Consider the following 26,289-nt stretch of genomic DNA (forward strand, 5'->3'; position numbering starts at 1 on the left):
CAGCCAACTCCAGATCACTCATTAGTGCCAGTCAGAGTCTGGCCTAGTGGTCGGCATAGCCAACTCCAGATCACTCATTAGTACCAGTCAGAGTCTGGCCTACTGGTCGGCATAGCCAACTCCAGATCACTCATTAGTACCAGTCAGAGTCTGGCCTAGTGGTCGGCACAGCCAACTCCAGATCACTCATTAGTACCAGTCAGAGTCTGGCCTAGTGGTCGGCACAGCCAACTCCAGATCACTCAGACAGTATTCCCAACGATGGGGAACCCTGGTCCACCACTCTCTGAACGGTTCCTCTCCTTTACCCTGTCAACTTCCCATTACCAAATGTCTAATCAACGTATAAACATAGAAAATGGAGAACAACAAGATTACAGTCATTAACACACAACTCTGTTGTCCTCTTGTCCTGTCCTCTCCACTGGTGTTGTCATGCTGTTTCTGAACATAACCATAAGGACTTAGGGAAACCCACAGGACCAAATCATCAGCTAGGATGTAATCTAGTAAAGTTATGAAACCCAGCTCACTAACTGAATCGTTATATTAACTCCACCAATCATACTGGCAATCTGTTTTCAGTTTATTTGTACAGTCTGTGTTAAGTTTTCATGACTTTTTACTGTCTGCTCATTTCTGTGGGAAGGGTTGCCATAGGGTGGAGGGACGAGGGAGGGTGGTGGGTGATATGTTTGTGTCCTGTGCTTTATTCACTGGTCACAACAAAACAAACCCATCTCACCTTGTTCTTCCTGTTGTCGTTGTACTTGATGAGGTCCAGGATGAAGTTGAGGACATCTTTGGGACAGAGGTTCTGGATGTCTCTGAGTTGAGCCATGGCTACAGGCATGGTCTAGGAATAGATCAAACACAGAGGTCATTACAGAGGTCAAAATACTGTACTACAGTAATCAGCTTCATCAATGTTTACATATTTCTTGCAATTTCCATGGAAACTAATTCATATTTCTGCCACCGTTGTCTCCTAAAGGTTTAACTGAAACAGTCCACAGCGTGTAACATGTACACCATGACGGTAGATATTTAACCAACAGCCTTAGTCTACTGCTCTGTGTTGAGGTGATGCGCCATGGTTAAGTACCTTCTGTAGGAAGTAGCTCTGGAAGCTGATGAAGTTGTTGGTCTTGACGATGTTGGGACAGCTCTTACAGCAGAACATCCTGGTGAACAGAGACTTCATGGCTGGAGGACCCGTCCATGTGCTCATCATGGAGTTAGCAATCTATAAATATAAATCAGTAAATACGGGATATAGCTGACTCCTACTGCTCAATTTGAGTTGATGTGCGATAGCTAGCTATCCTGGTGAACAGGGACTTCATGGAGGAGGAGAGTTTGCTATCTAGACACAGAAGATACTAAATAATAGACATATTAGCTTGTATTCTAACTAGGATGGCACATGACACTGAATAAGGCTTCCTAGCCAAAGTGTTGTGCTATTCATTTGAAAGTTCACTGCAAGGGGACAAGAGAGTGCGACTTTGATTAGATTTTCTAGAGTTCAGAACAATTGGCTTCTGGCCTGTTACATGAGGAAGTGACTGAGCTGAGGGAACTCCTTACTCTCTCTCTCAGCAGGATATTAGGGGGAAAGACAGAGCTGAACGTCTCCCTACTCTCTCTCAGCAGGATATTAGGGGGAAAGACAGAGCTGAACGTCTCCCTACTCTCTCTCAGCAGGATATTAGGGGGAAAGACAGAGCTGAACGTCTCCCTACTCTCTCTCAGCAGGATATTAGGGGGAAAGACAGAGCTGAATGTCTCCCTACTCTCTCTCAGCAGGATATTAGGGGGAAAGACAGAGCTGAATGTCTCCCTACTCTCTCTCAGCAGGATATTAGGGGGAAAGACAGAGCTGAATGTCCCTCTACAGCGCTGGGGCTAGCAGTCAGGATGTTGTCATTTTTCAGCTAGGTAAACACATGGCCCTGGGGTGGACGGGTGTGTGTGTGTATGCGAGTGTGGGTGTGTGGACTCTGCTTGGACTTGCCCCTTTCCTGCCGGCTCCCACTCTTTCAACAAAGACAGCCTATCACTGGCCTGCCAAGTCTATCAGGGTTACCCGTGTAACATCCTGTGGTCTGAAAGACCATCAACTAGCTACATTAAATTCTGGAAGCCAACGAAACCAAACAGAGCCTGATGTAACTCCACATTCATTTTGATTTTACAAAAATATTGATTCAGGTGAAAATATTATAAATGTAGGAAATCAATCGGATATGGGGGGGGGGGTTGACAGATAAAGCAACAACAACAAAAAAAGTTCTACAGGGGTTGTTGAATTGGGTTTTAAAGAAGAATGAATACTAGGAAGGTGGATAGCCTAATGACACAGCAGTCCCCTTGGCTTAGAATAAAGGACTGGTGTGCTCAACTCTCCGTCATCACACTAACATCCTACCATGGGTAATGAATCAATGGGGGGCTAAAGTTGGATGGGTGGGTGGCCTAAGTGTACTTCTTACCTTGGCGAGGCAGAAGCAGGCACCCTGGCGGACCTTGTAGAAGCATTGGTCCTGTTCTAGGATGTCAGTGAGGGCCAGACGGGAGGCTGGGGTGGGGAACTTCTCCAGGGCTAAAATAGACTCCTCCTGGGCCACTACGTCACGCTCATACCTGAGAAAGATCGTTATGAACCATGAAAAATACTTCAAGACAAGCAAGCACACACATCTTCTTCAGGAAAATGTACCTTTTTTAGTTTGCTTTGAGCTTCATGTTGACATGTCAGATCTACAGCTTGTGTTGTCATGGCTCTGTGGCGTGATCTGTTGTCATGGCTCTGTGGTGTGATCTGCGGTCATGGCTGTGTGGTGTGATCTGTTGTCATGGCTCTGTGGTGTGATCTGTTGTCATGCCTTTCTAATTGACCTGGCCCGGGTATCCTGGATGAATATTGACCTCATTCCGTCAGTAGAGGATGCCTGGTTGTTCTTTAAAAGTGCTTTCCTCTCAATCTTAAATAAGCATGCCCCATTCAAAAGATTCTGAACTAAGAACAGATATAGCCCCTGGTTCTCCTCAGACTTGACTGCCCTTGACCAGCACAAAAACATCCTGTGGCGTACTGCATTAGCATCGAACAGCCCCCGCGATATGCAACTTTTCAGGGAAGTCAGGAACCAATATACACAATCAGTTAGGAAAGCAAAGGCTAGCTTTTTAAAACAGAAATTTGCATCCTGTAGCACTAACTCCAAAATGTTTTGGCACACTGTAAAGTCATTGGAAAATAAGAGCACCTCCTCCCAACTGCCCACTGAAGGCTAGGAAACACTGTCACCACCGATAAATCTACAATAATCGAGAATTTCAACAAGCATTTTGCTACGGCTGGCCATGCTTTCCACCTGGCTACCACTACCCCGGCCACTAGCTCTGCACCCTTCGCTGCAACTTGCCCATGCGCCCCCCGCTTCTCCTTCACACAAATTCAGACAGCTGATGTTCTGAAAGAACTGAAAAATCTGGACCCCTACAAATCAGCTGGGCTAGACAATCTGGACCATTTCTTTCTAAAATTAGCTGCCGAAATTGTCGCAACCCCTATTACTAGCCTGTTCAACCTTTATTTCGTAACGTCTGAGATCCCCAGAGATTGGAAAGCTGCCGCGGTCATCCCCCTCTTCAAAGGGGGTGACACTCTAGATCCAAACTGTTACAGACCTATATCCATCCTGCCCTGCCTTTCGAAAGTATTTGAAAGCCAAGTTAACAAACAGATCACCGACCATTCCGAATCCCACCGTACCTTCTCCGCTATGCAATCCGGTTTCCGAGCTGGTCATGGGTGCACCTCAGCCACGCTCAAGGTCCTAAACGATATTATAACCGCGATCGATAAAAGACAGTACTGCGCAGCCTTCTTCATCGACCTGGCCAAGGCTTTCGACTCTGTCAACCACCGCATTCTTATTGGCAGACTAAATAGCCTTGGTTTCTCTAATGACTGCCTCGCCTGGTTCACCAACTACTTCTCAGATAGAGTTCAATGTGTCAAATCGGAGGGCCTGTTGTCTGGACCTCTGGCCGTCTCTATGGGGTTGCCACAGGGTTCAATTCTCGGGCCGACTCTATTCTCTGTGTATATCAATGATGTTGCTCTTGCTGCTGGTGAAGCTCGGATCCACCTCTATGCGGACGACACCATTTTGTATACATCTGGCCCTTCATTGGACACTGTGTTAACAAACCTCCAAACGAGCTTCAACACCATACAACACTCCTTCCGTAGCCTCCAACTGCTCTTAAACACTAGTAAAACTAAATGCATGTTCTTCAACCGAACGCTGCTTGCACCCGCCCACCCGACTAGAATCACTACTCTCGGCGGGTCTGACCTAGAGTATGTGGACAACTACAAATACCTAGGTGTCTGGTTAGACTGTAAACTCTCCTTCCAGACTCACATTAAGCATCTCCAATCAAAAGTTAGATCTAGAATCGGCTTCCTATTTCGCAACAAAGCCTCCTTCACTCATGCTGCCAAACATGCCCTCGTAAAACTGACTATCCTACCGATCCTTGACTTCGGCAATGTCATTTACAAAATAGCCTTCAACACTCTACTCAGCAAATTGGATGTAGTCTATCACAGTGCCATCCGTTTTGTCACCAAAGCCCCATATACTACCCACCATTGTGACCTGTACGCTCTTGTTGGCTGGCCCTCACTACATATTCATCGCCAAACCCACTGGCTCCAGGTCATCTATAAATCACTGCTAGGCAAATCCCCGTCTTACCTTAGCTCACTGGTCACCATAGCAACACCCACCCGTAGTCTGCGCTCCAGCAAGTATACAGTGGGGAAAAAAAGTATTTAGGTCAGCCACCAATTGTGCAAGTTCTCCCACTTAAAAAGATGAGGCCTGTAATTTTCATCATAGGTACACATCAACTATGACAGACAAATTGAGAAAAAAAAATCCAGAAAATCACATTGTAGGATTTTTAATGAATTTATTTGCAAATTATGGTGGAAAATAAGTATTTGGTCACCTACAAACAAGCAAGATTTCTGGCTCTCACAGACCTGTAACTTCTTCTTTAAGAGGCTCCTCTGTCCTCCACTCGTTACCTGTATTAATGGCACCTGTTTGAACTTGTTATCAGTATAAAAGACACCTGTCCACAACCTCAAACAGTCACACTCCAAACTCCACTATGGCCAAGACCAAAGAGCTGTCAAAGGACACCGGAAACAAAATTGTAGACCTGCACCAGGCTGGGAAGACTGAATCTGCAATAGGTAAGCAGCTTGGTTTGAAGAAATCAACTGTGGGAGCAATTATTAGGAAATGGAAGACATACAAGACCACTGATAATCTCCCTCGATCTGGGGCTCCACGCAAGATCTCACCCCGTGGGGTCAAAATGATCACAAGAACGGTGAGCAAAAATCCCAGAACCACACAGGGGGACCTAGTGAATGACCTGCAGAGAGCTGGGAGCAAAGTAACAAAACCTACCATCAGTAACACACTACGCCGCCAGGGACTCAAATCCTGCAGTGCCAGACGTGTCCCCCTGCTTAAGCCAGTACATGTCCAGGCCCGTCTGAAGTTTGCTAGAGTGCATTTGGATGATCCAGAAGAGGATTGGGAGAATGCCATATGGTCAGATGAAACCAAAATAGAACTTTTTGGTAAAAACTCAACTCGTCGTGTTTGGAGGACAAATATTGCTGAGTTGCATCCAAAGAACACCATACCTACTGTGAAGCATGGGGGTGGAAACATTATGCTTTGGGGCTGTTTTTCTGCAAAGGGACCAGGACGACTGATCCGTGTAAAGGAAAGAATGAATGGGGCCATGTATCGTGAGATTTTGAGTGAAAACCTCCTTCCATCAGCAAGGGCATTGAAGATGAAACGTGGCTGGGTCTTTCAGCATGACAATGATCCCAAACACACCGCCCGGGCAACGAAGGAGTGGCTTCGTAAGAAGCATTTCAAGGTCCTGGAGTGGCCTAGCCAGTCTCCAGATCTCAACCCCATAGAAAATCTTTGGAGGGAGTTGAAAGTCCGTGTTGCCCAGCGACAGCCCCAAAACATCACTGCTCTAGAGGAGATCTGCATGGAGGAATGGGCCAAAATACAAGCAACAGTGTGTGAAAACCTTGTGAAGACTTACAGAAAACGTTTGACCTGTGTCATTGCCAACAAAGGGTATATAACAAAGGATTGAGAAACTTTTGTTATTGACCAAATACTTATTTTCCACCATAATTTGCAAATAAATTCATTAAAAATCCTACAATGTGATTTTCTGGAGGAAAAAAATCTCATTTTGTCTGTCATAGTTGACGTGTACCTATGATGAAAATTACAGGCCTCTCTCATCTTTTTAAGTGGGAGAACTTGCACAATTGGTGGCTGACTAAATACTTTTTTCCCCCACTGTATCTCACTGGTCATCCCCAAAGCCAACACCTCCTTTGGCCGCCATTCCTTCCAGTTCTCTGCTGCCAATGACTGGAACGAACTGCAAAAATCTCTGAAGCTGGAGACTTATCTCCCTCACTAAATTTAAGCGCCAGTTGTCAGAGCAGCTTACCGATCACTGCACCTGTACACAGCCATTCTGAAATTAGCCCACCCAACTACCTCATCTCCATATTGTTATTTATTTTGCTAATTTGCACCCCAGTATCTCTATTTGCGCATCATCTTTTGCACATCTATCATTCCAGTGTTAATACGAAATAGTAACTATTTTGCACTATGGCCTATTTATTGCCTTACCTCCATAACTTACTACATTCGCACACACTGTATATATATTTTCTGTTTGTATTTTTTAATGTTTTGTTTACCCCATATGTAACTCTGTGTTGTTGTTTTTATCGCACTGCTTTGCTTTATCTTGGCCATCATTTTTTTTGGAGAAAAATGGCTCTGTGGTGTAATCTGTTGTCATGGCTGTGTGGTATGATCTGTTGTCATGGCTCTGTGCTGTGATCTGTTGTCATGGCTCTGTGCTGTGATCTGTTGTCATGGCTCTGTGCTGTGATCTGTTGTCATGGCTCTGTGCTGTGATCTGTTGTCATGGCTCTGTGGTGTGATCTGCGGTCATGGCTCTGTGGTGTGATCAGTTGTCATGGCTCTGTGGTGTGATCTGTTGTCATCTTTTTCATGTTTGGAAATAAGGATTGTCTTTTTTAACTTGTGTGCAAGAATACATGAAACAACAAATCCATGCAAAGGCAAATTCATAAAAGTAAAACGTGAAGCGCCCCGTACCGGAGCTGGTACTGCCACATGAAGTCTGCCTGCTCAAACTCCACCTTACGCAGGATGGACATGTCCGGATCGATCCGGATCCACAGCAAGGGAGAATCCGCACTGCGTGAGAAACAGAGTTAGTTAGTTATAGTTTCTTTGTGGAATGGAACGAACGTTATACTTTTCTGTTAATGAGAGTGGCTTGTCTGAATTGAACTGATTTGACAAACTTTTAACACTGAATAATGTTGATTATTATATTTTAATGGCTAGATCCTTTGTTCCCTCTGAGGCTGTGATATAGGTCTGAAATGATGTCACAACCTGATGTTCCCTCTGAGGGTAGGATGGCCCAAATCTAAACCAAACAGAAGTGATTGACTGAAGCCAACACCCGCTGCAGTTTAAACAGTGGAGAGAGAGGCAGGCAGACGACGCCACACCAGAGGGGATGTAGGAGGCCTGTCTGGCTGGAGCGATGTTAAAGTTGCCAAAGACTTGGCACGAGGGTTGTAGACAGTTGTAACTGCCTGCTGGGTTGTTGGTTAGTTTCTCACTGCTCGGTAACTGCCATAGCTGCCCTCCCTAACTCTGTAGTTTCAGTGTTGCTCTCCCTAACACTGTAGTATCAGTGGTGTTCTCCCTAACTCTGTAGTATCAGTGGTGTTCTCCCTAACTCTGTACTATCAGTGGTGGTCTCCCCAACTCTGTAGTATCAGTGTTGTTCTCCCTAACTCTGTAGTATCAGTGTTGTTCTCCCTAACTCTGTAGTATCAGTGTTGTTCTCCCTAACTCTGTAGTATCAGTGTTGTTCTCCCTAACTCTGTAGTATCAGTGTTGCTCTCCCTAACTCTGTAGTATCAGTGTTGCTCTCCCTAACTCTGTAGTATCAGTGTTGCTCTCCCTAACTCTGTAGTATCAGTGTTGTTCTCCCCAACTCTGTAGTATCAGTGTTGTTCTCCCTAACTCTGTAGTATCAGTGTTGTTCTCCCTAACTCTGTAGTATCAGTGTTGCTCTCCCTAACTCTGTAGTATCAGTGTTGCTCTCCCTAACTCTGTAGTATCAGTGTTGCTCTCCCTAACTCTGTAGTATCAGTGTTGTTCTCCCTAACTCTGTAGTATCAGTGTTGTTCTCCCTAACTCTGTAGTATCAGTGTTGTTCTCCCTAACTCTGTAGTATCAGTGTTGTTCTCCCTAACTCTGTAGTATCAGTGTTGTTCTCCCTAACTCTGTAGTATCAGTGTTGTTCTCCCTAACTCTGTAGTATCAGTGTTGTTCTCCCTAACTCTGTAGTATCAGTGTTGTTCTCCCTAACTCTGTAGTATCAGTGTTGTTCTCCCTAACTCTGTAGTATCAGTGTTGTTCTCCCTAACTCTGTAGTATCAGTGCTGCTGTCCCTGTTCCTGCCTCTACTTCACTGGCCACTGAGAAAACAAGCTGGAGCAGACAGTCAGTGAGCAGACAGTCAGACATCAAACCAGATCAGAGGTAGACTGAACAGAGGGGCGGGGCCAGGAGACAGAGACACCCTGGGCTGGGCAGCACTGAGGCCTCAGAGTTCTGAGGAGATGAGTGAGAGAGAGTGGGAGCAATGGAAAGTCTGACTCCATAACAGACAGGTGAGTGAGTGGGAGCTGTATAAAGCAGTGGAAAGTCTGACTCCATAACAGACAGGTGAGTGAGTGAGAGAGAGTGGGAGCTGTATAAAGCAGCATAAAGTCTTACTCCATAGCAGACAGGTCCATGTCAACCTCCTCCCCGTTCATCAAAGGTATCTTCTTCTTCTTGTTTCTGGAGAAGGAAGAAAATAGTAACTAAGGAGGTGGAGCTAAACTGAGGGACAAAAACTTGATCCTCCAAACTACAGCTAAGATGGCATTGCATTAGGCTTATTGAAATGTGTTTGTATAGCAACAAAAACAGATGCAAGCTTGAGTTTACCGTCTGCTCTTTGAGTGGCAGGGAATGTCGTGCTTCAGGCTGTTCTCCTCTATCTGTAGAGTGTGGTTGAAGGATCCATCCAGCTCCTGGACTGTCACCTTGATGGGGCCCTACGGAACAAAGACAGTGAATCACCTTACTACTAAACCTCAGACTTGGGTCAAACACAAATGTCAAATACTTGCGGTAGCTTGATTTAGCTTTGCTGGTACAATGGAACCAATGGAATAGTCCCAAAAGTGCTAACTGCGCGCATCCTGCACACCAGTAAAGTTAAACCAACTCAGCTCAAAGAGGACCTACCACATATTTCTGTGTTCCAGAGGAGGTGTAGTCCTGTCGGATCTCCAGTTCTAGAACGTTCCGTTTCCTGTTGAAGGCAAAACTACCAAAGAACTTCACCACTGCACTCTGGTCTCTGTGGGTTTGAATTAAGGCTAATATCTAAACTGAAACAATTACAGTACTGATCACAATCAGGGGCACAATGGTATTGGCCATATATCACAAACCCCAGAGGTGCCTTATTGCTATTATAAACTGCTTACCAACGTAATTAGAGCAGTAACAATAAGTGTTTTGTCATACCCGTGGTATATGGTCTGATATACCACGGCTGTCAGCCAATCAGCATTCAGGGCTCGAACCACCCAGTTTATAATTCTAGTTGTATAGTGGATATTAAATCATCCAAAGTCTTGATATTACATACAGACTCTCTCACCAGTGTTCTAACCAGGCCGGTCTCTCCAGTGTTCTGCTAAGCAGGCTGAGGAAGCTGAACGGACACACCCACTGCTTGATGAGGGGCCCTATGTCCTAACTAACTATTAATCTGCTATTACATTGTTTTAGTCATGTTACAACCAGTCCCTCCAGGTTAAAGGATACACCCACTGCTTGATGAGGGGCCCTATGTCCTTCCCCGACACGTTGGAGATGGACTTGAGGAAGCTGTGGGTGGATACCAGCATCTGACTCCACATGTGTGACTGGTACTTCTGGGAGGAGGCTGTACTGGCCAGGCTTAGTAACTTGTTGAACACCTAGCACATAGGAAACAGAATAATGGAGTTAATGTATCTGGCTCCACATGTGTGACTGGTACTTCTGGGAGGAGGCTGAACTGGTCAGACTCAGGAGTTTAACAGGGGAAGAGTCAATGTGGTGCTCGGATCTGTGGTCCAATGAATTGAGGATTCTAAATGTATTCCTCTAGAGCAGCGTTTCCCAATCTCGGTCCTCTGGACCCCAAGGGGTGCACGTTTTGGTTTTTGCCCTAACACTACACAGCTGATTCAAATAATCAAAGCTAGATGATTAGTTGATTATTTGAATCAGCTGTGTAGTGCTAGGGCAACAACCAAAACGTGCAAACCTTGGGGTCCCGAGGACCGAGATTGGGAAACCCTGCTCTAGAGAAATTCCATGAAACTGCTAGGAATTGAACTGGAATGACCCAGACTCTACAATGTAGTGCAGTAATAATAAACTCAAGTGTTGAATCCCTGTAGGTATTAGTGTTTAAACAAATAGACTTCAAGTGTGGCCAGATGTTTACAGGAACCAGCCTGCATACTAGGTGATTGATGATGCTGATTGATGGATTATTAATTGATTATTAATTGCTCACCTGCAGCATGAACTCCATGCTGATCCTGTTCTCGATGAGCCTCATGACCAGGTGGGCTTTACACTGGAACATCTTGTAGTACTTCCAGGACAGGGTGTGAGGGTGCTTGATGGAGAAGTGGAGGTGAGGGGTTGGGCTGAGAGACAGAGAGAGAGCGAGAGAGAGAGTGGGGAGAGAGTGAGGGATGAGGAGAGAGAGAGAGAGAGCGAGGGATGAGGAGAGAGAGGGATGAGGGAGTGGGGAGAGAGTGAGGGATGAGGAGAGAGAGAGAGAGAGGGATGAGGAGAGAGAGGGATGAGAGGGAGTGGGGAGAGAGTGAGGGATGAGGAGAGAGAGAGAGAGTGGGGAGAGTGTGAGGGATGAGGAGAGAGTGAGGGATGAGGAGAGAGAGAGTGGGGAGAGAGAGATATGAGGAGAGTGAGGTATGAGGAGAGAGAGAGATGAGAGGGGGGAGAAAGAGAGATGAGAGGGGGGAGAAAGAGAGAGAGAGGAAGAGTAAAATCAGAGAAAAAACTCAACAACTTCTCAACAACAACTCACTCCATCTTCCATCCTCTCTCTCCTCAACTTGCAAACACTAGCAACTTTAAGATAAACTACAACGTGGAGTTATTAGCCAAGTCGTTGACAGGCAGCACACAAACATGCATAAGTGTTTGCATAATGTGTGGATAGCTCTCCAAGCCCACTCCAGGAGAGGAGAGAGAGGTCTGATTTAAGACAAACACTTGAGATGGTGCCAGCGGTTTATTGGGCTAGAATGAATAAACCCACTCTTCACATGTTTCTTCTCTGCAGCAGTGTTTGGAGTTGGAAACCTTCACATCGGCATATATACGTTTTTAATTAAAACTAGAACACCACATCTTTGTGTGAGATGTAGGTTTGTAGACCAAGACCCTCAAAAACAGTAGCAACAGGAATGTCTATCCTGTCATTTACTTGCTACTTAGGTGGTTTAGACTGGTATAACAGAAAACACATTCATCCTCATTGGAGCCACATATCAAAGAGTGTTGACACTGAAAGTAGGAGGTTATCATGCAATACATCATCCATGTTAAATGATCTTTAAACCAACAGGGAGCTGCTCTCACTTGTCCTTGTCTTTGCCTCCACCGAAGGTTGGGTGTAACAGAACTCCCCCCATCTTCAGCTCATACTCCACCATCTTGTCCAGTTCCTGAGAGAAAACCACACTTCATATAGTAATGTGTTTATTAGGCAGTGTGGGACCACCATAACTTTTCAGACAATTAAAAAAAGTAGAATTCTGCTCCGGTATTAAAATGTTCTGTATTGTTTCCCTGACAACAATAAACGTTGCTGATTGATGTGCTGATGTGTTGTTTTTATGGTAGGGTAGCTAGACGCATTGTTTATGGTAGGGTAGCTAGACGCATTGTTTATGGTAGGGTAGCTAGACGCATTGTTTATGGTAGGATAGCTAGACGCATTGTTTATGGTAGGGTAGCTAGATGCATTGTTTATGGTAGGGTAGCTAAATGCGTTGTTTATGGTAGGGTAGCTAGATTAGTTGTTTATGGTAGGGTAGCTAAATGAGTAGTTTATGGCAGGGTAGCTAAATGAGTTGTTTATGGTAGGGTAGCCAAATGCGTTGTTTATGGTAGGGTAGCCAAATGCGTTGTTTATGGTAGGGTAGCCAAATGCGTTGTTTATGGTAGGGTAGCCAAATGCGTTGTTTATGGTAGGGTAGCCAAATGCGTTGTTTATGGTAGGGTAGCCAAATGCGTTGTTTATGGTAGGGTAGCTAAATGCGTTGTTTATGGTAGGGTAGCTAAATGAGTAGTTTATGGCAGGGTAGCTAAATGAGTTGTTTATGGTAGGGTAGCTAAATGAGTTGTTTATGGTAGGGTAGCTAAATGCGTTGTTTATGGTAGGGTAGCCAAATGCGTTGTTTATGGTAGGGTAGCCAAATGCGTTGTTTATGGTAGGGTAGCTAAATGCGTTGTTTATGGTAGGGTAGCTAAATGCGTTGTTTATGGTAGGGTAGCTAAATGCGTTGTTTATGGTAGGGTAGCTAAATGAGTTGTTTATGGTAGGGTAGCTAAATGAGTTGTTTATGGTAGGGTAGCTAAATGAGTTGTTTATGGTAGGGTAGCTAAATGAGTTGTTTATGGTAGGGTAGCTAGAAGCGATGTTTATGGTATGCTAGCTAGAAGCGATGTTTATGGTATGGTAGCGAGATGCGTTGTTTATGGTATGCTAGCTAGAAGCGTTGTTTATGGTATGCTAGCTAGAAGCGTTGTTTATGGTATGCTAGCTAGAAGCATTGTTTATGGTATGCTAGCTAGAAGCGTTGTTTATGGTATGCTAGCTAGAAGCGTTGTTTCTGGTATGGTAGCGAGATGTGTTGTTTATGGTATGGTAGCTAGATGTGTTGTTTATGGTATGGTAGCTAGATCTGTTTTATTTATATTAAATGTATTGGTAAGTTGCGTAATTAACAAACTTTAGAGTACTTTTTTAGGAGATATTGGTCTGTGCGCAGGCTGTAGGCAGGCTGCGCAAAGCAGCTCAAGATTATTTGATTGACAGTTCTGGTCGCCTAGTGATGGACGTTAGTCCCACTTCAGAAGCATCATTCCTTTACAGACCAGTAAAATGCACGTTCAAATCTCCAGAGGTTTCCTGTCAGCATTTAAAAATCCGTAGTGTAGCCTACCCAATCATGGCGTAACCGAGGCGCTTTCAAGGGGCCACATTCCATTATATCTGAAAAGGGTCATCGATAAAGGCTACCGGTAGCCAACTGTAATTTCATGAGGCAAAAACAAAGAGTAGGCTACCCTGTGCTCGCAAGACTGGCCCGAAGACACCTCTGTATCCCGGCGACGTCGGTGGCTAGGATATTCTACACGAAACAGACCTTAGACTGTACACACACTTGCATCATTAGCAAGGAGTAGGAGCAGGCAGGCCAACGCGAGGGAGAGAGGAGGGGCAGGCAGAAGCATGCTCATATGTTTAGGTAACCTGCATCTCGCAATGTATATATTACCTTTGATCCAGTGGAGGTACTGGTTCACTCCCTACCTCTTAAATCCAGTGGCAGTACTAGTCCTAGCTCTTTAATCCAGAGGCGGTACTGCTCCACTCCCTACATCTTTAATCCAGTGGCGGTACTGGTTCTCTCCCTACCTCTTTTGTCCAGTGGAGGTACTGGTTCACTCCCTACCTCTTTAATCCAGTGGAGGTACTGGTTCACTCCCTACCTCTTTAATCCAGTGGAGGTACTGGTTCACTCCCTACCTCTTTAATACAGTGGTGGTACTGGTCAAAGCTCTTTAATCCAGAGGCGGTGCTGGTCCACTCCCTACATCTTTAATCCAGTGGCGGTACTGGTTCTCTCCCTACCTCTTTTGTCCAGCGGCAGTACTGGTTTACTCCATACCTCTTTGATCCAGTGGCGGTACTGGTTCACTCCAAAGGTCTTCTTCAGGTACAGACCATAGATGTAGCCAGAGATCCCCTTCAGCACCCACTCATCAGCCCTACAGAACACAGACAAGACAGGCAACAGGTAAGGCAACCAGCCAGACAGCAGGTGAGGCAACCAGCCAGGCTGCAGGTGAGGCAACCAGCCAGGCTGCAGGTGAGGCAACCAGCCAGGCTGCAGGTGAGGCAACCAGCCAGGCAACAGGTGAGGCAACCAGCCAGGCAACAGTTGGAGGCAACCAGCCAGACAACAGAAGGAGGCAACCAGCCAGGCAACAGTTGAGGCAACCAGCCAGACAACAGTTGGAGGCAACCAGCCAGACAACAGTTGGAGGCAACCAGCCAGACAACAGAAGGAGGCAACCAGCCAGACAACAGTTGGAGGCAACCAGCCAGACAACAGTTGGAGGCCACCAGCCAGGCAAGAGTTGAGGCAACCAGCCAGGCAACAGGTGAGGCAACCAGCCAGACAACAGTTGGAGGCAACCAGCCAGACAACAGTTGGAGGCAACCAGCCAGACAACAGTTGGAGGCAACCAGCCAGGCAAGAGTTGAGGCAACCAGCCAGGCAACAGGTGAGGCAACCAGCCAGGCAACAGGTGAGGCAACCAGCCAGGCAACAGTTGGAGGCAACCAGCCAGACAACAGAAGGAGGCAACCAGCCAGGCAACAGTTGAGGCAACCAGCCAGACAACAGTTGGAGGCAACCAGCCAGACAACAGTTGGAGGCAACCAGCCAGACAACAGTTGGAGGCCACCAGCCAGGCAAGAGTTGAGGCAACCAGCCAGGCAACAGGTGAGGCAACCAGCCAGACAACAGTTGGAGGCAACCAGCCAGACAACAGTTGGAGGCAACCAGCCAGACAACAGTTGGAGGCAACCAGCCAGGCAAGAGTTGAGGCAACCAGCCAGGCAACAGGTGAGGCAACCAGCCAGGCAACAGGTGAGGCAACCAGCCAGGCAACAGTTGGAGGCAACCAGCCAGACAACAGAAGGAGGCAACCAGCCAGGCAACAGTTGAGGCAACCAGCCAGACAACAGTTGGAGGCAACCAGCCAGACAACAGTTGGAGGCAACCAGCCAGACAACAGTTGGAGGCAACCAGCCAGGCAAGAGTTGAGGCAACCAGCCAGGCAACAGGTGAGGCAACCAGCCAGACAACAGTTGGAGGCAACCAGCCAGACAACAGTTGGAGGCAACCAGCCAGGCAACAGGTGAGGCAACCAGCCAGGCAACAGGTGAGGCAACCAGCCAGGCAACAGGTGAGGCAACCAGCCAGGCAACAGGTGAGGCAACCAGCCAGGCAACAGTTGGAGGCAACCAGCCAGACAACAGAAGGAGGCAACCAGCCAGGCAACAGTTGAGGCAACCAGCCAGACAACAGTTGGAGGCAACCAGCCAGACAACAGAAGGAGGCAACCAGCCAGGCAACAGGTGAGGCAACCAGCCAGGCAACAGGTGAGGCAACCAGCCAGGCAACAGGTGAGGCAACCAGCCAGGCAACAGGTGAGGCAACCAGCCAGACAGCAGGTGAGGCAACCAACCAGGCAACAGGTAAGGCAACCAGCCAGACAACAGGTAAGGCAACCAGCCAGACAACAGGTAAGGCAACCAGCCAGACAACAGGTAAGGCAACCAGCCAGACAACAGGTAAGGCAACCAGCAAGACAACAGGTAAGGCAACCAGCCAGACAACAGGTAAGGCAACCAGCCAGACAATAGGTAAGGCAACCAGCCAGACAACAGGTAAGGCAACCAGCCAGACAACAGGTAAGGCAACCAGCCAGACAACAGGTAAGGCAACCAGCCAGACAATAGGTAAGGCAACCAGCCAGACAATAGGTAAGGCAACCAGCCAGACAATAGGTAAGGCAACCAGCCAGACAACAGGTAAGGCAACCAGCAAGACAACAGGTAAGGCAACCAGCCAGACAACAGGTAAGGCAACCAGCCAGACAACAGGTAAGGCAACCAGCCAGACAATAGGTAAGGCAACCAGCCAGACAACAGGTAAGGCAACCAGACAGGCAACATATAAGGAAATGTTGTTCAGGACATAACAACAGTTTGTAAGCTGATCTTGTTCAGGACATAACAACAGTTTGTAAGCTGATCTTGTACAGGACATAACAACAGTTTGTAAGCTGATCTTGTACAGGACATAACAACAGTTTGTAAGCTGATCTTGTACAGGACATAACAACAGTTTGTAAGCTGATCTTGTACAGGACATAACAACAGTTTGTATAAAAAGCAGGCATGCTGGCAGAACACCTGAATGTAATGACGTTTAACCAGTTTGGCACACGTTTACTAACTTACCATTTATTGCACATAAAAAAAGAAACAAGATACTTTATTCAACCTAGGTGGTTTTTAATTCTGAGAGTAATTTAATGAATACTGGCTGTAGTAGGTGGTTTTTAATTCTGAGAGTAATTTAATGAATACTGGCCGTAGCTTCATGAAGTGACCCAACTAAGAGATGAAATCATGTGTAAAGCTGTAACACACAGAAAGTGCTAAACCTCTACAAGCTGAACATGAGCTCAGTTTCATAAAACAAGCTGACTTCAATTACAGGCTTGAACAGAAATTAAACCACACAATTAATTGCAAGCAGGTGACGGGTCTTCATATCAAAAGAGAAATGTCTGTTTGATTTCTCTGTGCTCTTACACAACTGTGGCTTATACAAGCCAAATAAATAAGAGTAAGTCAAGCTTCCACATCTGACTTAGTTTTAAACACTTAATAAGACAGGGGGGTCCATTGTTTGCAGTGATCCTTTGAAGCCGTCGTGAAACCTCAGCCTCCCCAACTGACAACAGCCGCACTATTGCCAAGGGCCCCACACACACACACACACACACCTTGGCTGTAGAAACGTTGCCAAACACTAATGCACAGATTTATCATGCTGAGATTCTCTCAGCTAGGCCAAAGCTTTGCTCAATTTCTGCCTGGTAATAAATATGATGACAAAATATAATTTCAATAATCTCTCTGTACTCCAAGGTAGAAATCTGGATAGGAACCCACAGTTACCACTCTGTTCTTATGAAACAACAAATCAAAATACCACCGACAAGCTCCAAACCACCAACAACATCCAAACCACTGACAATCTCTAAACCACTGACAACCTCCAAGGTTGAACCAGGAGTGATTTTCACGTTTGACGTGTGTGAATGTGTGTGTGTGTGTGTGAATGTGTGTGAGTGTGTGTGAGTGTGTGTGAATGTGTGTGAGTGAATGTGAGTGAGTATGTGTGTGTGAGTGAGTGTGTGTGTGTAAATGTGTGTGTGAGTGAATGTGTGTGAGTGTGTGTGTGTGTAAATGTGTGTGTGAGTGAATGTATGTGAGTGTGTGTGTGTGTAAATGTGTGTGTGAGTGAGTGAATGTATGTGAGTGTGTGTGTGTGTAAATGTGTGTGTAAATGTGTGTGTGGTCTCTGTAGATCTCTCCACAACTCCACTATATTCTGTCTGGTATTACTCAGTCCACTACTCACCATGACATCCTGGAGATGAAGCAGCCAAAGAACTGCTGTGCCAGGGCCTGAGCTAAACACCGTCTGGTCAGGGGGGTCTGGTCTATGATCATGGCACTGTGCAGCAGATTAGTACTGAGGAGAGAGAGGAAGAGAGAGAATGGGCGGAGAGAGGGGAGTGAGAGAGGGGAGAGAGAGGAGGGAGAGTAAAGAGAGAGGAGAGAGGGCAGAGGAGAGGAAGAGAGAGAATGGGCGGAGAGAGGGGAGAGAGAGGGGAGAGAGAGAGGGCAGAGAGAGAGGGGGGAGAGTAAAGAGAGAGGTAAAGTTTGACTTGTGCCAAAACAACTCAGCATTATGAAAACTGAAAGAGAGAAATGAACGGATGAGGAGAGCTGTTCTTTGGGAAACTGCAAAAGCTCCTGAGGTGCATGTCTTATCTAAACAGCATCAATGTTGACGTAATAAATCTGAATTTAATTGGCCTACCAATTGAGGTATTTTCCATGACAAACGCATGGAAAATGGAAACGTTAAAACAAACAGCAAGAAGTTTCCACAATACAATGTGATATTTAAATGTTGTGAAACATTGTTCTAAACTAAAATGTGCAAAGCCACAAAAGAACGGTATTAGGACTAGACAAGCCAGACTGTAGCCACCTGAAGATGCTCATAGAAGCGTACGAAGACACCTGGACGTAGGCCTCGTCCACAAACACAGTCTTGAAGCAGGAGTAGGGGTATCGACAGGTCAGGATCTCCTCGTAGAACTCAAAGATCTCATGCAGGTACGACATGGAGTGTTTCAACAGGGGCAGGAGCTGGGGCAAACAGAAGTGGGTCACCTGGAAAAATAAAAATAAAACTATATTTAAAGTGTCAGTACAGCAACAGTACAGAAGTTCCCTCTAGGAAAAATACACTTATTCTGTTCTGTTGTATTCTATTCTATCAAAAGTATATTTGAAGAGAACCATCTTCGACAATATGTCAACATAGCACATTGGGTTCTTAAGACTGATTCACAATAACAGTCATACTCCACCTAGTGGTCGTAGGTGGAAAGGAAACCTGCTTAAATATACACTGAGTGGACAAATCATTAGGAACACCTGCTCTTTCCATGACAGACTGACCAGGTGAATCCAGGTGAAAGCTATGATCTCTTATTGATGTCACTTGTTCAATCCACTTCAAATCAGTGTAGATGAAGGGGAGGAGACAGGTTAAAAAATGATTTTTAAGCCTTGAGACAATTGTATGTGCCATTCAGAGGGTGAATGGGCCAGACAAAATATTTAAGTGTCTTTGAACAGGGTAAGGTAGTAGGTGCCAGGCGCACCGGTTTGTGTCAAGAACTGCAACGCTGCTGGGTTTTTCACGCTCAACAGTTTCCTGTGTGTATCAAGAATGGTCCATCACCCAAAGGACATCCAGCCAACTTGACACAACTGTGGGAAGCATTGGAGTCAACATGGGCCAGCATCCTTGTGGAACGCTTTCGACACCTTGTAGAGTCCATGCCCCGACGAAGGTGTTCCTAACGTTTTGTACACTCAGTGTATATGTCAACATATTTTACATTACATGGTTGCCTGCCTCTACTCTCTCTGGCAGCCTTTCTTAAAGTATGGGTCGCAACCCGGTTAACGGTGGGTCGCAACGTGTCAGAGTAAATGTATAATTATTTAATTGATTACTGGAATTGATTTGGCCAAGTGCAACTGCGCTCACTGATCAGTGTGCTGTGCTCTCTGCTTAGCAGCGGTCTCAGATCAGTTTGGCAGCTGTGCGAGTGGGAGACGCCCGTGTGCTTCGCTGTTTACCAGATATTTTTTTCTGCAGTTTTCCTGTAGATCACTCCGCGTCCCACACGCTGCAGCGTTGTCGTTCAGCAGCAGATGATGCGCTGTCACCCACTGACTTGTCATTCCCACTCGCCATCACTTACCACTGTCATCGAATTGACTCAAACTAGCCACAAGTTCTGACTGAGCTCAATCGTCATGAAACGCAAACACAGCGATTAGTTTCTCTCTCTTGGTTTCATACAAATGTTGAGAAATAAGGAGGAGTGCCCACAATGTGTTTTGTGCGGGAAGTGCTTAGTAACGAGTCTCTCAAAACAAACTACAGTGAGGGAAAAAAGTATTTGATCCCCTGCTGATTTTGTAAGTTTGCCCACTGACAAAGAAATGATCAGTCTATAATTTTTAACGGTAGGTTTATTTGAACAGTGAGAGTCAGAATAACAACAAAAAAAATCCAGAAAAACGCATGTCAAAAATGTTATAAATTGATTTGCATTTTAATGAGGGAAATAAGTATTTGACCCCTCTGCAAAACATGACTTAGTACTTGGTGGCAAAACCCTTGTTGGCAATCACAGAGGTCAGAAGTTTCTTGTAGTTGGCCACCAGGTTTGCACACATTTCAGGAGGGATTTTGTCCCACTCCTCTTTGCAGATCTTCTCCAAGTCATTAAGGTTTCGAGGCTGACGTTTGGCAACTCAAACCTTCAGCTCCCTCCACAGATTTTCTATGGGATTAAGGTCTGGAGACTGGCTAGGCCACTCCAGGACCTTAATGTGCTTCTTCTTGAGCCACTCCTTTGTTGCCTTGGCCGTGTGTTTTGGGTCATTGTCATGCTGGAATACCCATCCACGACCCATTTTCAATGCCCTGGCTGAGGGATGGAGGTTCTCACCCAAGATTTGACGGTACATGGCCCCGTCCATCGTCCCTTTGATGCGGTGAAGTTGTCCTGTCCCGTTAGCAGAAAAACACTCCCAAAGCATAATGTTTCCACCTCCATGTTTGACGGTGGGGATAATGTTTCCACCTCCATGTTTGACGGTGGGGATGGTGTTCTTGGGGTCATAGGCAGCATTCCTCCTCCTCCAAACACGGCGAGTTGAGTTGATGCCAAAGAGCTCCATTTTGGTCTCATCTGACCACAACACTTTCACCCAGTTCTCCTCTGAATCATTCAGATGTTCATTGGCAAACTTTAGACGGGCATGTATATGTGCTTTCTTGAACAGGGGGACCTTGCGGGCGCTGCAGGATTTCAGTCGTTCACGGTATGGTGTGTTTTCAATTATTTTCTTGGTGACTATGGTCCCAGCTGCCTTGAGATAATTGACTAGATCTTCCCGTGTTGTTCTGGGCTGATTCCTCACCGTTCTCATGATCATTGCAACTCCACGAGGTGAGATCTTGCATGGAGCCCCAGGCCGAGGGAGATTGACAGTTCTTTTGTGTTTCTTCCATTTGTGAATAATCACACCAACTGTTGTCACCTTCTCACCAAGCTGCTTGGCGATGGTCTTGTAGCCCATTCCAGCCTTGTGTAGGTCTACAATCTTGTCCCTGACATCCTTGGAGAGCTCTTTGGTCTTGGCCATGGTGGAGAGTTTGGAATCTGATTGATTGATTGCTTCTGTGGACAGGTGTCTTTTATACAGGTAACAAGCTGAGATTAGGAGCACTCCCTTTAAGAATGTGCTCCTAATCTCAGCTCGTTACCTGTATAAAAGACACCTGGGAGCCAGAAATCTTTCTGATTGAGAGGGGGTCAAATACTTATTTCCCTCATTAAAATGCTAATCAATTTATAACATTTTTGACATGCGTTTTTCTGGATTTGTTTGTTGTTATCCTGTCTCTCACTGTTCAAATAAACCTACCATTAAAAGTATAGACTGATCATTTCTTTGTCAGTTGGCAAACGTACAAAATCAGCAGGGGATCAAATACTTTTTTCCCTCACTGTAATTAATAAAACGACACGTCCTGACCAAACATCCACAGCATGACGGTAAACCCAGGGAGTTCTTTCAGAACAGGGCACAATGCTTCAGGAAACTGTGCTTCGACAGTGGAAAAGTAAGTCAGCTAGCAAGACATTGTTGTCATTTTATAACAGGTGATGATAAGCAGAAATAAGGGAGTACCATCTCTCATAGTAGTAGATGTGAGTTTCTCTTTCAAACAATCCCCTGGCCTTGTACACAGCTAATAGCTAACGTTAGCCAAAGCAAGCTAGCTAGCTACTGATAGCGCAACCCTAAGTAACAGTAGAGAAAATATTAAAAATGATCAGACCTCCTGTACATCTTAATGTAGAAATTATTGTTGAAAACAAGTCTAGATCGGAACTGTTGCTGTTCAAATACAAGTCATCATTTTTATTCTGAACTGGAATAAACTGATTGAAGCAAGGTGTTTTTTGAGGCAAACACTCACACAGTTCTGGGTTGCTCATCTACAGCAGGAAGCAGTAGATGTTCTGATCCAGTTTGGCACCACATACCAATGCCAGTCAGGGTTCTCAACTCTGGCGTACTTAAAAAACAAGTACGGAAACAGACTCAACGCTGAGCTTGACCTCCGTGTTGCACTGTCAACAACTGAGCTCAGAATAGACATGCTTGTAGAAAACTTCAACCTGTGTGATTTGATCAATCAGTTTATTACAGTTCAGAATAAAAAATATTGATTGTATTTTAACAGCAACAGATCCAACGTAGACTTTTTTCAACAATACTTTCTACAGTAATATGTACAGTAGGCCTGATCATCTTTCATCCCTACTGTAACTTAAGGTTGCACTATCAAAAACTCAGCCTGTGTTCTGTTACACATCTGTGTGATGTGATCAGTTTATTCCAGTTCAGAATGAAAATGATTTCTTGCATTTTAACAGCAACAGTTCCAACCTAGACATATATGTAAGAGTGTTTTTAAAGGGGGGAAAATAAACATGAACAGCTATTTATTTATATGGGTATTTCATTGTTATTTGTTTTTGTCTATATTGCATTTGTTTAGGCATAAGGGCAATGAAATGTACCAATATTTACATATAGTTGCATATTTTCATAAGCTTGGGTCCCAGGAAAACACAGAATTTCTAATTTGGGTCCCAGGCTGAATAAGTTTAAGAACCCCTACTCTATGGGCTTCTACTAAATACATTCTCCTTACAGAGCACACTACTCTATGGGCTTCTACTAAATACATTCTCCTTACAGAGCACACTACTCTATGGGCTTCTACTAAATACATTCTCCTTTCAGAACACACGACTCTATGGGCTTCTACTAAATACATTCTCCTTACAGAGCACACTACTCTATGGGCTTCTACTAAATACATTCTCCTTTCAGAACACACGACTCTATGGGCTTCTACTAAATACATTCTCCTTACAGAGCACACTACTATATGGGCTTATACTAAACACATTCTCCTTCCAGAACACATTGTGATTGGTAATGCTGGATTTCTATGCAATGCTTTTCCACACACAGTACCTCATGCATGTAGGGGTCAACCAGGATCTCAAAGGGCCCGACAGACAGTGAGATGTTGGGGGCCGCGGTGGGGATGGGGAGGACATAGTGGAAGGTCTTCTTCCTCATGTCATGGGTGTAGACAGTCTCTACCAAGTCCCCACAGGACACAGCCACCATAGATGCATCCACTGTGAACTCCAGCTTCCAGGTGCACAGCTCAGAGTACGAGTCCACACAGGGGAACCAGAACCTGGGAGAGGAAGACAGGTGGACAACAGTGTAGGTAGTCAAGTAGCAAGGAGGGATGAGGCTTGTGATAACATATCTGATCGTATTATATGAAAGTAAGTAAGTGAATATGAGAGAGAGAGAGAGAGAGAGAGAGAGAGAGAGAGAGAGAGAGAGAGAGAGAGAGAGAGAGAGAGAGAGAGAGAGAGAGAGAGAGAGAGAGAGAGAGAGAGACTAGGCCAGCCTAGACAGCACAGTGAATAAATGCCTCAATATGACATCCATCAATGTCTCCCTCCTCACCTTGTGGAGTTCTGGTATCCGAAGGAGAAGACGTGTGCTCCTCTCTCAGCCATGCTCCCCTCTACGTCAGGCACCACAAAGTGAAGGCCTCCTTTAGGCTGGTCTAGAGAGAACTCTATGTACACCTTCAGCACATTCATCTCTGGAGACAAGAAATAGAAACAGTCAATTATTAGAGGGCAGTAAGTTAAATTGTACATAAACAATACTTTAAGCTTCCGATGCTATGCATTAAGGTAAGAGCATTGCAGAACATTAGCCTGGTCCCAGGTGTGTTTGTGCCATATAAACAGATCTGGGACCAGCCAGGCTATCAGAATATGCCTTGAACCTTTATATTCAAACTACAGACCCAAGAACCACTGTCAGATGCAACAGAGGTCAGTCATTCACCGAAGGTCATAATGTAGATTAACCCAATTTAGAGACAACATTTCACTTGAACAAGATGAAGTTCTGTATTACCGTCTCCTTGCTTCCACAGCTCAGAGGGCACTTTGATGACCAGTTCCCCGTGTCCTGCGTCTGGGTCCACAGCACTGACTGCTGCTGTGTAGGCACTGGAGAAATAGTTCAGGTTCCTCCTGCAAGGGACAGGGCAGAGAGAGGAAGAGGTGAAAAGTTACTGCAAGTAGCTGTGTAATACAGGGGTGAATCTCAAGTCTTCTCCTTGATTCTTCCTGTCCTCTTCCCTCGACTTTACATACATTTAGGTAATTTAGCAGACACTCTTATCCAGAGCATCTATCTTACTGTGCATTCAACTAAGGTAGATAAAACAACCACATATCTTAGTCGTTGCTTCTTCTGAAAACATCAGAAAGAAGCAAGGAGAGCATTGGAGGATAAGATGAACTGCTGTTTTCTGTTTCCTTCATGGTGAGTTATGACCTCCCAAGTTCAACACATGAATACTAGACCATGTGTGTATGAGTACAACACTTACTGCTTGGACTCATGGTGGCAGACCTCTAGAGTAGGGTCATTGTAAATGAATGGTGCTTCTAGGTCGTTGACTCTGACCCTGTAGATCCTGCACTGCTTGCTGTTGAGCTTGATCCGGTTCAGGTTGACCACAGTTGGAAAGATGGTCAGCTCCACATAGCCCTGTCAAATAGAGGGGTGTGTCAGTTGACAAGGATGAGAAACTAGACTGTGGTTCTACATGGCCAATTTCTGCTGTTGTTTTCAATGTCTCTTAGTAGAAATATGTTTGGTTCTTAGACATTCGCCTAGGTTCTACAGATACAACCGGGATTTAGCCTACGGCTAGGTTCTATAGATACAACAACCGAGATTTATCCTACGGCTAGGTTCTACAGATACAACAACCGAGATTTAGCCTACGGCTAGGTTCTACAGATACAACAACCGAGATTTAACCAAAGTGATGGTGATGAGAAACAGCATTTTATTGAGGTACTTGCGGGGGAACTATAGTTATTGAGTATATTTACTACGATATACTTACAATCACAGACTTTCTTTGGAAGTTGATGTTGTTGATGCAGACAACCTGGTGAGTCGTGTAGGAATAAACATGACATATAACAGGTTAACACATTGAGATATAACTTAGCTACAGTATTATATCATGTGCCAACTAATAACTTACGGACAAACGTGTGTGCACAGCTAACTAAGCCAAAGGTAATAGAAAATACTTATAATTTAAAAGGCCGCGGGCTCTCAAATCCCTTGTCCTTCTTCCTGTTCATCTTGATTTCATGCATTGATACGGTAAATGAATTTGATCATGTTCGTGAACTACAGGTTTGAGGCAATGGTCGTGTGGATTGGAAAGTTCTTCCTGTATCCACAAAAAAAGCACCAGTGATGCTCGAGCGTTTCCACGAATTAAATGTTGCAAGACAAGTGTAATAAGGCAATGAGTTCCTGCTCAGTGAATGTGACGATTTAGTTAGCTAGTCAGTTGGCTAGTGCTAACGTTAGCTAGATAACAGCTAACACAACACTTCCAGACATTCTTCCCCGCCAGCTGTCTGTGCAATGCTATCAGTGTCTCATACGCTTTTTCCAGACATGCACGCCACCAAAGACTAACTTTCAGCCTTGCAAGAATCAATTCGGCTTCAAATGAGCAATTTTGTCAGTGTTGAGCTCCAAAACCATTAAATTATATCCTCTCCGTCCGACTGCTCAAAGTAATTATTCTTCTGTGATTTTTAAATGGCTGTTGACAACCAAAAGGTGCATTACCGCCACCAACTGGACTGGAGTGTAAATCCACTACACTTTACTGATCGAAGTGTTGTGATCATTGAGCGGTCGTCACTAGTTACCAAATCCACAAAATCGTAAACCCCGCCCATTTCGACAATTTACCTTCTTAAAATTTGATTTTAAACCCAACCCTAACCTAAACCACACTGCTAACCTTATACCTAACCCTAACCTTAAATTAAGATCAAACATAAAAGGTTTTTAACGATATATTTTAACGATTAATTTTAACGATATAGCCGTTTTACACTTTGTGGCTGTACTATCTAGTGGAAACCGGTTGTGATTCGGTCCGTGCTATCTGGGGTCCCTCGGACTCCCTACCCCATTGAACTTGACATTTAAAATGGTTAAGGTAAGGGTTTTTGACTTTTTTAACATTAAATAGATGTGGGAATGGATGGCAAAATGGGGTTTTGGATGTCACATCCA

General features: G+C 45.1%; 1 protein-coding gene across 3 annotated transcripts in view; it reads right to left on the minus strand.

Annotated features, from left to right (window-relative positions):
• taf2 (TAF2 RNA polymerase II, TATA box binding protein (TBP)-associated factor) overlaps window positions 1-25,800 on the minus strand; it is a 38,060-nt gene extending 12,260 nt beyond the window's left edge. For all 3 annotated transcript variants that reach the window (XM_041902525.2, XM_041902524.2, XM_041902523.2), the window contains exons 1-19: window positions 25,282-25,800; window positions 25,085-25,139; window positions 24,560-24,720; window positions 24,079-24,197; window positions 23,614-23,755; window positions 23,101-23,332; window positions 18,443-18,627; window positions 17,804-17,917; window positions 14,246-14,345; window positions 11,928-12,013; window positions 10,831-10,966; window positions 10,089-10,243; window positions 9,501-9,615; window positions 9,198-9,307; window positions 8,982-9,047; window positions 7,275-7,376; window positions 2,496-2,646; window positions 1,106-1,246; window positions 746-856 (exon numbers count right to left, since the gene is read on the minus strand). In XM_041902525.2, the coding sequence (XP_041758459.1) occupies window positions 746-856; window positions 1,106-1,246; window positions 2,496-2,646; window positions 7,275-7,376; window positions 8,982-9,047; window positions 9,198-9,307; window positions 9,501-9,615; window positions 10,089-10,243; window positions 10,831-10,966; window positions 11,928-12,013; window positions 14,246-14,345; window positions 17,804-17,917; window positions 18,443-18,627; window positions 23,101-23,332; window positions 23,614-23,755; window positions 24,079-24,197; window positions 24,560-24,720; window positions 25,085-25,139; window positions 25,282-25,346 (2,346 nt within the window). In that variant the 5' untranslated portion in view covers window positions 25,347-25,800. The remainder of the gene's footprint in view (window positions 1-745; window positions 857-1,105; window positions 1,247-2,495; window positions 2,647-7,274; window positions 7,377-8,981; window positions 9,048-9,197; window positions 9,308-9,500; window positions 9,616-10,088; window positions 10,244-10,830; window positions 10,967-11,927; window positions 12,014-14,245; window positions 14,346-17,803; window positions 17,918-18,442; window positions 18,628-23,100; window positions 23,333-23,613; window positions 23,756-24,078; window positions 24,198-24,559; window positions 24,721-25,084; window positions 25,140-25,281) is intronic.
• Window positions 25,801-26,289: the final 489 nt, after the last annotated feature.

Source organism: Coregonus clupeaformis, chromosome 17 (assembly GCF_020615455.1).
Source record: "Coregonus clupeaformis isolate EN_2021a chromosome 17, ASM2061545v1, whole genome shotgun sequence".
NCBI classification, from domain to species: domain Eukaryota; kingdom Metazoa; phylum Chordata; class Actinopteri; order Salmoniformes; family Salmonidae; genus Coregonus; species Coregonus clupeaformis.